Source organism: Rhinolophus hipposideros, assembly GCF_964194185.1.
Source record: "Rhinolophus hipposideros genome assembly, chromosome: 9".
Lineage (NCBI taxonomy): Eukaryota > Metazoa > Chordata > Mammalia > Chiroptera > Rhinolophidae > Rhinolophus > Rhinolophus hipposideros.
The window spans coordinates 89,808,961-89,821,871 of NC_138055.1; the positions used below are offsets into that span (position 1 = coordinate 89,808,961).

General features: G+C 35.6%; 1 protein-coding gene across 7 annotated transcripts in view; it reads left to right on the forward strand.

The window, feature by feature from the left end:
* ERC1 (ELKS/RAB6-interacting/CAST family member 1) overlaps positions 1–12,911 on the forward strand; it is a 483,911-nt gene that overhangs the window by 171,599 nt on the left and 299,401 nt on the right. For all 7 annotated transcript variants that reach the window (XM_081060693.1, XM_081060695.1, XM_081060696.1 and 4 more), the window contains 3 exons: positions 8,446–8,583; positions 9,844–9,984; positions 10,931–11,071. In XM_081060693.1, coding sequence (XP_080916819.1) covers positions 8,446–8,583; positions 9,844–9,984; positions 10,931–11,071 — 420 coding nt within the window. The remainder of the gene's footprint in view (positions 1–8,445; positions 8,584–9,843; positions 9,985–10,930; positions 11,072–12,911) is intronic.

The following is a 12,911-nucleotide window of genomic DNA, read 5'->3' on the forward strand; positions in this document are numbered from 1 at the left end:
TGAACCTGAGAGAACACATCCTTTGGATGAATGCTTTATTTTTGAGTGCTAAGGTATAATATAAATAACTAAGAACTCTTCAAAGGCTTATATTGTAATGGTTGGTACAACATAGAAGTAATTTTCACCCTCACTCTCCTATAATTTCTTTGGACTTTTACATAACTTAGTGAATAATTTGAGGATTTATGTTTATCTGTGTAATTTTCTATTGATAGCATGCCATATTAATATTCTCAGAGTCTTGAAAGCTGTAGTTCTGACTGTCCTGACTTCTATTTTGACTAAACACACATTTCAAACTTGAGAAATGTTAAATAACAAGTCAATAGGGAAGGGTCAGATCCCTATTGTGACAAAGGTTGTTCTTAGTGGTATCTCAGGAGACCTTGTAGCAGGAACTTGTCAGAGTAATAAATACCTAGATAAGTATCTAGAAAGGGACAAAGGATTTGAAAAAAAAAAAAGCTTGATCAAAGTTTTGAAGCACAGTCAATATTTTCTTCTGCTTTTAATTTGACATGAATTAACTTGCATTGCATTCTCACCTGTGGAAATGGCTGTTTGGATGGATGCCCAGGTACCTGTCAGCTCTAGTTGAGAAGTTGAAATAATTAACTATTTGAAGAAGTTGTTAAATCAAACTTTGATGAAGTAGCTTTTTGTGTTTTTCCTTCTCTCTGCCACACCAATGTGTATGCCCTAGCCAGAAAATAGCTTCAAGCATCAGACATATATTTTGTCCTTTGTTTTATCTTCTTATGATTGCCAGACCTCCTTACTTTTTTCTCCTAGCACTTTTTTTATTTCCCTAGAGGAGTTTTTCAGATTAGAAAAATCATCCAAATTTACTGAGGAAAATTTACAAATTTGGTAAGATTCTTGGGCTTCCACTGCATATTGGTAAGGAACTGTAATTTGGACCTGTTCTCCCTGCATCCCACCCAGGCCTAACTCTTATTTTATACACAGCAAATTTGGTAACACAGTATTTTTATAAAGCAGCTAAGCAAGCAGTTTTAAGTGAAGTGGCTGTTTATTTTAAACAACATTCTGGGTATTTGAAAAGAATGCCCCTGATTAATGATTTTTAACTTCTGCTATTCTTTTGACAATCTGATGAAAGCTATGGGCTCTCTCCATGTAAAAGTACATGTAACTCGTTTAGGTGAACTGGGATGTCATACAGAGTACCTAAAGGCCACCTATGAACTCCTGGTCTAGAATGCCCACCATCTGTGAAACAACCATGTTGGGATGCAGGGGTCTCTCTAGGTTTTACAAAGCCATAAAATTATATATATAGTTCAAATACAACATAAAGTGAGGGCAGTTACAATTTCATGTTAACTATAATTTTACTAGAAAGGGTATAGCTGCTGGGTCTGATCGATGCCGTGATGAGTGACCCAGATCCCCCTTGAGCGTTGAAGGACGTGTTCCGACGCTGGAAGTGGTGTTGACACAGCCCTTCTTTGTTGGCTTCTGTGATGATCACCTTGCACAAGGGCATAGCCCTTCCTGTTGGCGTCCAGGGACTGGTCTTTGTCGGATCCAAGGGCTTGACTCTGTTGCCCTGACCTGGGACAGCTCTGAAAGGTCCTGTCAGATTCCGAGCTCCTCATGGTGTGGTCTGAATTCTTTGGGACCACGCGGCAACTGAGTTTTTCCCTCTGCACAGTCCTCCCCCCCCATCCCCGCCCCTTTGCCCAGGTAGTGATCCCAAGAGCACCCTCTAAAATTTTTGCACAGTAAAATCTATTTCCTGGGAAGGTCAGCCTTGTCACCCTAGGGTTGAATGTTAGTCCAAGTTAGCTTACTTCAGGCCATAAAAGTAGTCCTGGCTAAAATAAAAACTTCGATGAACTTCAATTTAGACAAAATGTATGAAGCATCCTATTATAGTCTCTTTAGACTTTATATTTCAAGTCGTTTTTGAAAGTTTTGGTTTCTTTGTTTCATTTGTTGTCTCCCAGTCTTTCTTTGGCATTGCAGAAAACCCCCCAAGTCCCTGACAGTTTGATTTGTTTGGTCAATACAGGGTGAATCTGGGAAAGAATGAGTTCAATGAAGAGTTAAATAAAGGTATGGGTTAAATAGAGTTCATAATTGTCTACAAGCAGATTTTTGACTGGCAGTGATCTTTGGTCGCACCAGTTTTTGCTTCATATTATCCTGTTATTTTAATGTATGATGTCCCCAGGTTGATTACCTGTCCCACGATCAGATCTGTTAAGGAACTTATTTCCCCTCCCAACAATTAATAAAATCTACCTGGAGCAATGATTTTCCTAAAGATCATACCTACACTTCCTGTTTAGTTCAATTTGAATAGTTTTTAATATAAAATATAGTAATAGTCTCTTGAACTTTACTACTTTTTAAATGTTCTCATCTTCCCTATCATAGGAATTTTAGAATTGAGTATTAGTTGTATTTTGTTTTACAGGTAATTAGAAAGATCGAGTAACTTGCCCAATGAGACATAGCTAGCTGTTTGTTCATTATAATAATACACTCCATAATTTACCTGATGAGAGAATAGCACAACTGAGAGAGAAACTCAACTAAAGAAATAACTGGTTGCCAGTCAAAATCTTTGCTGGGCTTATTAAAGACATAAATAGTAATTGAGAATGTAGCCATGGAAGCTTTTAACAATCTAAATCGAGATCAAAACATTGCTTACAGTTTCTCATGACTTTGTTACTCCTCTGTCTTCTCATCGTTGGAAACACATAATTAGACAAGTAAAATTTGGGGGTCAATATACTCGTAAATAATCTGGGCAAAACCTGCTCATTTTGGTAAATTATAGTTGTGCCTTGTTTGTATGTTTCCGCAGAATGTAGAGTAATAGACAAAAATTGCCTAGAAATTAGGGGACTTAGTGATTTTTTCCTTTTTAGATTCTGTTAATTACTGCCAGCTGATTATGGCCTGTTGGTTCATCCAGATTGTACTTCTTCCACTGATACTGAAAGGTATTACTCACCAAGAAGGTAAAGGTCAGAGCCTGAGTAACTTGCTTCACATAATGGGTTTGATGCTGATGGCTGCTGAGAACAACTCCGGAGGCATCACCAAACAAAAATTCTTCCCTTCAAATGGCGTTTCAAGTAGCCAGCCAGGTGACTGTAAGAAGTATTCTGCGATTCCTCGTCCTTAGAACTATATCCTATGTCCTCTTCTCCCTCTGTCAGTGACCAGGGCCTCAGAGGCAGAGTGATCAGTTCCACTAGACTGGGAATAAATCACCGACGTTGAAACATGATAGTTTCTGACAACTGGCTGTGCTGATAAAAACCAAAACAAAAGATGTCAAGGAATCTGTGCCAGTATGGAATTGGTACGCAGACGTGATGAATTCACAGGCTTTCGCCATTGGTCCTCTGGTTTCATTGCTTTTGCTCTCTCTTTGTAAAATAAAAACTGTATGAGGAGAAGAAAGGCCTAATGTAATATAACATAATGTAATGTAATATGTTATTTCTATTTCCAACCCATTTAGCAGAACTATATTATGATAAGAGAGGTCATTTTAAGGAAAATGTCTTCTTTTTCTAAAAAATATTTCCTTCTTGAATTCTTCATTGTTAGTTCTTCTCTATGGTTATAAACTGTATAAACCGGGTTGATTCTCCCCTTCCCTCGTTATCATCAAGGACACAGATATATAAAATAAACACCAGTTCCTTCGATTCCTACAAAACTTGACTCGTGCAGAAATTGAATGCATGCTAATAGGTATCTATGCTAATGATATCTAATATGCTAATGATATCTTTCCATGTCAGATAGGGTATGCATAAAATAGCAAAAAAGCCCACAGAATTGTAAAATATATAATTTTCTGCAACAAGCATTTCATTAATCTTCAATATTATTAAAAGTGAGTTAAGTAAAAGCAGAATAGCTTTTTAGCCATTTCACTGTCAAGAGCCCCTTATTCCATTATGTATGTAAATAAACTGGCTTACTTCTCGCCCTGGAAAGTCAGGGAAAACAGACTATTTTAATAATACCATGATATGGAATCCTGATACCAAGTGTCTTTGGCTCTGTCCACCAGCTTTAGTGTATTGTGTTTGGATGTATCTTCCCTCCTTTGGCATTTGCAGTGGTGGTATCTCTCCCCTTCATTCTTTGTAGGGGATAACATTCTAATATAAGTGCCCATAGCGATAACATACTGTGTTTCACAGTGTGTTATATTACATTCACAGTATGTAATAGCATTATGAAATAAATGCTATTTCATAATAAGGAATAGTTTATAGAAAGATGCTTGAGTCACCTTTGTGTGATTGTTTCTTTGTTTTGTTTTTTGTCATAAAACCATTATTTATATCATAGTGATTTAAGAGTAGGATTGTAGGGCTGGATTGCCCAGTAATTATCTCATAGTTTTGTGGTGATGCTTAAATAGTTGTTATATGTACTGTGTTTCCCCGAAAATAAAACCGGGTCTTATATTAAGGTTTGCTCCAAAAGACGCATTAGGGCTTATGTTCAGAGGCTTATGTTTCATCCTGAAAAATCATGCTAGGGCTTATTTTTGGGGAAACACGGTAAAGTTCTTATAACAGTGCCTGCCACGTATGTACTACCTTCATTTTAAGTGTCAGTGGCCCGTGACCACCACCACTACCTCCCTCTCACCAGCACCATTATTATTATTTTTGTTGTTATTGATGTTATATTGTGATTTTAGGGATTCTGTGTTTTCTGTTCCTACAAAATGGAGGAGGTTTTTTTCCTCTTTTTTTATATTCTGAGAATATTTAATGGAGTATTTTCCCACTTGACATGATTCGAAGCAATCATCTTTATTGTTAATATTCAAGTATGTGCATAACCGATCCAGTTTTTCTCTTGGTTGTTGTAAATCATGTATTTCAGATCCTGTGAATAATTGAACTTCGTATTGAATAAGATCTCCACTATAAATTTTATAGATATTGCATAGTAAATACTGGAATGATATGATATGGGACTGTCAGGAAGAAGAGCTTTTACAGCCTCAACAATAGATTAGTGGAAAAGAAAAGAATAATGACAAAAATAATACTCTCACATTCATATACCAGCTGGTTAGGGACGCATGTAAACCCAGAGATCCTTGATCACAAAAGCACAATTGTGAATCACAAGCAAAGTAAAGATATGTAACAGGAACTTTCAGGAGGTCTCAACTATTATCTCTCATGAAGCTGGATAAAGAAAAAGGAAAGCATTTTTGTACGTACCTCTGCTCCCACACACCACACAGAGTCTTTTGTTTGATGCTTATGCAGCTAGTTTGCATATATCTTTTTGTTTCAAATCTTTCTCACTGATGGCAACTTGCCCAAAGTAGGCAATTTTGGTGTCCTTTTTGCATTTTGTCAGTTCCTTTCACTATGGGGAGTTTATTCCTTCTCTTTAGAAGAAACAGGAGTCCAAGAATAGCCATCCTTTTCCTCCCCTCCAGCCCAAGAGTCAATCTGTTTAAGATTGCTGGGTAATTGAAGAAAAAAGTAGCTTAGGGAGAACTTGTTAATGGGGACTTTACCTAGTTTAGCTGCTTCTGCACCCGAGTATTACCAGAAAACGTTTTTGCCAGCAAAGAATAATGAACCCTTTAATAATTTGACCACATATAAATTATCCAAGTGGAATTGTTTAACTTCTTAATTTCTTTCTTAGATGCTAATGATGGAAGGGAAAGAAGGGTATTATCCTTACATATATTAAGAGCTGTTTGTATAGTAGGTGGGTTTATAAAACAGATCTCTGTTTTCTGGTATATAAAACTTGGTTCTGAGAAATTGCATGTTAAATAATGATTCTTGTACTGCTTTTTCTTGATAAGAAACTCTAATCAACAGCATGATCATATCTTTTCTTTGTGTAAGGTTTATATTGTTAGCAGCTGACTTGTACAGCTGGTTCAACATGTAAATACCAGAGTGTTGCATTCTGTATGTATATGAAATATCTGCTCTTTTTTTGAGAGCCAAAATTCTCTTTAGTGGTTGTGAGATCAGCCTAAATATTGGTCCATATGAGATTCCAGTAGTAGTGTCTGATTAAACTGAAGGAAAACTAATGCTTTTCATCTGTGATAGTCTTTTTTTCATGATAGGCTTTGGACTTTTGTTGGTGTTGAAGACTGAAGCCATTTCAGGCTTATCAGTGGTTCACTTGTATGATTATTTCTTTGTTAAAGAATGAAAATCCAGGCCTTATAGTATTCATGGCCCCCTATTCTAAATTTGCTGAATCTTTTTGCTTTACTTATTTGCTTTGCTTTTGGAATTCTCCTTGATTATCTAGACAGTGACTTTTTTTTTCTTCCTGTGTGTAATGAAGCTGGACCTTAAAGATCTAAATTGGTAACTCAGGAAATTATCAGAAAGTTGGATCTAGGGTTCTCTTGTAGTTCCTTTCTTGGCAGGAGTTTATGTGTATGCCTAAGTACAGTTATAAAAGCCAAAGCTTATGTATTATTCATTTACTGACCAATATTATAAACCTGATATGTGCCAGATATGAAAATAGAAAACTGGGGTGAAGGGGCAGAATGGTTTGGGATTGGTGTTACAATGTATAGATAGATGTAAGAGTAGAGGTAAGTGTGATAAATATATAGATACATGAAAGAATGGAGGTAAGTGCGTGTGTGTATGTAGATAAAATATGTGTATGTATAAGTGTGATGGAATGCAACGATGGTCATCTTATGGGGGTAAAAGCAAGAACGTCTTCCCAAAGAAGATAACATTTATGTTGCTTTTTGAAAGCCATGTGAAATAAACCAGCGAGTTCTAGTATTAGCTCAAGAGAAGACTATGATTATATTCTCCTGCTTCCTTTTTCTCCATGGAATTTACCGCCATCCTACCGTGTTTCCCTGAACATAAGACCTAGCCGGGCAATAAGTTCTAATGTGTCTTTTGGAGCAAAAGTTAATATAAGACCCAGTGTCGCGTCGCGTCGTGTCGTGTCGTACCGTTTCCCTGAAAATAAAACCTGGCTGGACAGTCAGCTCTAATGTATCTTTTGGAGCAAAAAATTAATATAAGACCGGTTATTATGTTATATCATATCTTATATCATATAAGACTGGCTCTTATATTAATTTTGCTCCAAAAGACGCATTAGAGCTGATGGTCTGGCTAGGTTTTATTTTCAGGGAAACATGGTACGTGCTATGTTCATTTCGTTAATTCATTCCTTGTCTACCATATTAGGATGTAAGCTCTTTGAGGGTAGGGATTTTTGTCTGTTTTATTATTTCTATATCCTCAACACATAGAAAAGTGCCTGGCAGGTAGCAAGAGCTCAAATATTTGTTAAATGAATGGATGAAGTTTGTGAGTTCTAAAATAATTGCCGTATTTATTTTCCTTTACTTTATTAAGAATGTCTTTCTACAATTCCTTATTTTTGCTTAATATTTTTCATTGTGTATACTTGAATCTCCCTAGTGATAACATGCTATTTCCACAATGTTTCCCAAACCCATCCCCTTTTCCATCTTTCTTAGCTCGTGTAGTCTCCAAAATCTTTTACCTGAATTGACACAGCCTCTTAATTGTTTTCCATGTGTCTATGCAAATCTCTTTAAATTTCTTTTTCACAGCTGTCAGAATTATCTATAAAAAATACAGGACTGACCAAACCATTTCTTTGCTTAAAAATTCCTAATGGTTCCCATCTGTCTAGAATAGCATTTGTGTTCCTTAGGATGGCACACAAGCCCATCGATAGCTTGGCTCCAGCTACGTAATGGGGAGTTCTGTTACCATCTTCTAACATAATAAAAATGGGTCTCTTCCCTTTTCTTTGTATCTCTAGTGCCTGGTATATAATAGAGAATGCAGTATATACTTTTTTGAGTAAATGAATACGTGTAAATGTGTATGAAAGAATGAATAACTATGATAAGAAATTCCACTGAAAATGCTTGCTGTTTAGATAAAAGGTGATATAAAAATCTAACTTAACACTAGCATTTAAGAACAGTTTTTCCTGTATACAGCTGACTTGTTTTTCTTACTGTCTAGCTGATGTACTCTCTCTGTCCTCCCTCGATTCTTTGGAATCTGTTTTGAAGGAATAGCATTTATACTATTCATTTGGGAAGCAATCCCATTTTTCATAGCTTTCCTCTCTCCATCTTCATCTCTGTATGTTGGGCCTTTTCTCCCTAACTACTTTATTTCTTTCAAAATTTATGTATATGTATGTGTGCCCCAACCCATGTATGCGTCTTTTCTCTGTTCAGGATATAAATTCTGGGCTTAAAGTTTTGCATGTAGTGAAACCTTTAGGGTTAAATTATTTCTGTAGGACACACACAGGCAACCCTGACCTACCTGTTTGCAATGTAAAATTATTGTGACTATTTGTATTTATTTTAATTTCTTTTTTCCCCCTTAAATGTGTATGAACACTCAGATTGAAAATCTCCAAGAGCAGCTTAGAGATAAGGAAAAGCAGATGAGCAGCTTGAAGGAGCGAGTCAAGTCCTTGCAGGCCGACACCACTAACACAGACACTGCCCTGACGACTCTGGAGGAGGCCTTGGCCGAGAAAGTAAGTGAGGGGTCCAGACTGCTCGGGACACATTTTTTCCGCGTTCTCACTAATCTATTGTTTCCTCTAGTCGTGAGTTATGTCATGGAAGACAAAAGAAATCCCTTTGGGCGAAATGGAGAAGAGTGTTCCATCGTACTATTGCTGATGTACATAGTGTAAGGGGGAGAAACTCACTTCATTATTGCCAATTGAAGCGTTTGTTGCTAGGCAAGATAGGTTATGCACTAGAGGTAGTGGCTGAAGTTTTTAAAGAATTAGCCATTTGTTCCCAATTTACGATCTGGTGAAGAAGAAGAAGAAAAGTTACTTTTATGTATACGGTCAACTAGAATTTGGGGATATCAGACTCTGACCATGAGGAAGCAGGATGTAATTAGTTCTCCTTTACTATGCTGCCTTGGTACCTAATCCATTTATGGGTTTTAGTTGTTAATACGGTATACTTGCCATGTTTCTAATCATGGCTTTGCTACTTCATTTTGCCTTTATGAACAACCTGAGTTTTTAAAAAATGGTTGAGTAAATAAAATGTGACTCAACATAACGACTGTTAATGTCTTGCAAGGAGGTTTAAGGAATCTTAGTGGGGCACTTGAACTCGATTTTTAAAAGGAAGACCTCGTGGACACAGAATGCCACAGGCTGCCTGCCTGGGATCGAAGCTTGATCCTTGAATATATTTCAAAATAATACCTAGAAATATACTTAAATTGCTAAACTTTCCAACTTCCTGTCTGTTGACAGAAAGAAGCTTTAATGGTTTCTTTTTTCTTTATTCTTCTTTATGCTTTAAACTCAACATAGCATAATCTCTCCAACCTTCCCTTTTTTTGTGTGTGAATTGCGAGTTGTTTCCATCTCCTTCTGGACACGCACAGGCAACATGTTGTTCTGGGCAACATGTAAATTTGTATAAAAAACAAATACTTGTAACTTATCATGCTTAGAGTGTGTGTGTATATATATATATATAAAAGTTTTGGGTTACTTAGGAATTGAATAAATGGGACTATTCCAAAAGAATGCTAGTTGGGATAATGTGTAAAGAAATGCAGGGGAATCAAAATAACAAAGCCAGATCTTTGTCATAGCAAGATAAGTAGGAAGGATGAATCCTTCAAAGAGTAAATGATTAGCAACTTATCACTGTCTTTTGAATAGGGGGCGGAAGTGTGAAATTTCATCTTAAAGTTGAGTTACAGCCACGGTACAAGTATGAAAGGAATTTTCTCACATATCGATTTGCTCTATCGTCAGGAGCGAACAATTGAACGCTTGAAGGAACAGCGGGACCGAGATGAGCGAGAGAAGCAAGAAGAAATTGATAACTACAAAAAAGATCTTAAAGACTTGAAGGAAAAAGTCAGCCTACTACAAGGCGACCTCTCAGAGAAAGAGGTTAAGATCACCAAAATCGAATTATTGGGTTTGCGTAGTCAGTGTGATATGTGCATGTTATATTTGGGATTTGCATAGTGCATATAAAAAAGTATTTGATAGGAGATTTTTAAAAATATTCTTATAGTAGGCCTTTTGGGAAGACCTTAAGGTATATTTAAGGAAACTTTGCGGAGACATAGTAGATTGGATCATTTATTTCCTAAGTCTTATCTCTTTCAGTGTGTTCTGAGTTGGTTTCCTACTTGTTAATGACATTTTTTAAGATCCTAAAACAACTGAAGCCCAGTTACTTTGGAGTAAGCATTGTGCTTATGTTAAGAAAGGTGATAGATGACAGGAATATGCAAAGGGAGAACAATTTATTTATAACACCTCTTAAAATGCATCTCACCATTGGCAGAGAAATCGTAAATGTTGACCGTTAGGTAACTTATGCTGCTTTGATAGCTGCGTTTGGAGACTCCTGCTAATATGATTTAAATAGCAAAAATGCCTAATGCCTTGTGATCAGATAATAATGTATGAGCTTTAGGAACATCCTCAGGATTTTCTTTCTAATGTCTTCAAGAAGATTTGTGGAAATTTAAATTTCTAGTAGAATTTTTCTTCTAAAAAAGAAAATGTTTTATATTAAGTCAGTATAACTACTGAGATTGACTGCGTACATTCACAAGGCTTGATCTATCTTCCATTTATTTTATGGGAATGAATATATATTGATAGAACTCATTCAATCATTATTCAATTGATATTTCTTGGGAATTCATGTTGTTATAGTTAGGACTTGAAAGCTAAAGTTAATATTGTTTAATATTTCATTTTCTTGAAAAGGAAATGTGTCAGTATGTGATAATGGAAAGAAACTACAAGTCACCAAGAAAATAAATTTAAATCTTCATTTTGTTTATAGTTAGTATTTATTCTCTATGTGTGCTGCTTTTAGGCTTCACTCTTGGATCTGAAGGAACACGCTTCTTCCCTGGCTTCCTCAGGACTGAAAAAGGACTCACGGCTAAAGACACTAGAGATTGCTTTAGAGCAGAAGAAGGAGGAATGTCTGAAAATGGAATCCCAGTTGAAAAAGGTTAAAGAAAAATTTACCACATTCTTTCTTTGTTTTAAATAAGAACAGAGTAGAAAACTCTACAGTGTTTGGATCTAGTAACTTACCAATGGAGTAATAATCCCCTAAAGTTCAAAATACTATTTATGCCTTGATTAATTCTCTTAGAATTCTTAACCCTATTTTATTTTACTCCTGAGAATGCACAGACTCTTAGAAAATTGACAATTCAGAGGAAGATTAAAATACACAGTGTCCTTATGGATGAAATATATGACCACAATGTAAAATCTCAATTATCTGATATTTTTTCTTCCGTTAGCATCAGGCTTCCTAGAGGGAGATAATTTAACAATCATGGTGACCGACCTGGCAAATAATTAGGATATCATGCAGATATTTACTACTCATTTCTTTGATTTATGCCTCTCTAATATTTATATGGCAGTTTGTAGTGTTCAAAGCACTTTTATATTTGTTATTTCTAAGCTATCAGCTCTTTGAGGATTGCAACTGAGACCTTTGAGCAGTGACAGGAACTGCATCCAGTTACTAATGAAAAAGGCGTATAGCCTCATCTTGAGACTTTAAGTTTTGTTCTTTTTCCATGTGTGGGGTGTATTCAACATGATACCCTCATAATTAATCATCGAATAGAGTATGCCAAAAGTAAAATATTTTTAAGTTAAGGAAAGGAAGAAAATCCAACATCTTAGTTACTTTTGAATAAGTAAGAAATAACATTTTTTGAGATTAAGGATTCTGGTTATAACTAATTCAGATTTGATAATGTTTTTTGTTTTCCTCATTAAAAAGGTGGAGGTATTTTCTATTTAATACCTGAAAGTAAAATTGAAAGTAAAACTATTAGATGTATTTAGGATTACAAAACTGAGCCGTTAACTATTAAGAGCAATGTTTCATTAACATTCCAAACTTTCCTGTGTATGACAATCCCACATTTTTAATTTATTTTTGATCTTTTTATCATGATGCTTTCATAGCTGGTCGTTTATATGGTCTCTTATATTTTAGGCTTTGTATTTATGTTCATGAGAAAAAATAGTTTTCTTTGGGTAGAGGAGGTTGATGACTTTCCCCTAGTTTGCCTTATTACCTGTTTTTCTACCCATGCTTTTTCCCCCCATATTTTCCATTGATTCATTCTGTACAATTATTCCTTTTCATTTTAATTATTGATGCTTTCCTATTATACTGCTTCCACAATGGCCTACTTCAAGGAAATTGCTATTGTAGATTTCTATTTGTTTTGTGTGTTCATCTTATTTTCACCTCTTTTCTGCCATCTGTTTTAATTGAACATTTTATATGATTTCATTTCTCTCCCCTCTTAGTATATCACTTGTATTAAAATTTTTTAAAATGGTTTCCTGAAACTATACATTTTGACTCTTTTTTTCTCATCTTTTTTGAGATGTGATTGATAAAACATATATAGTCAAAGTGTACAGTATTATGTTTGACATATGTATACAAGTGTAATGATTAACGTAATCAAGCTAATTAACACATCCATCACCTTACATAGCTACTATGTTTTTATTATGTGGTGAGAACATTTGTTTTAAATGAGACATAATTTATTATATTAGTTTCAGGCATAAAACATAATGATTCGACAGTTGTATATATTGCAAAATGTTTGCCACAAGAGGTCTAGTTACCATCCATCATCACATGTAGTTATTTCACTAGCATAATGCCTGCAAGGTCTACCCAAGGTCACAGATGGCAGGACCTTCTTCTTTTTTTATGGTTGAACGACATTCTAATCTGTGTGTGTGTGTGTGTGTGTGTGTGTGTGTGTGTGTGTGTGTGTTTGTTATGTATGTATATGTGC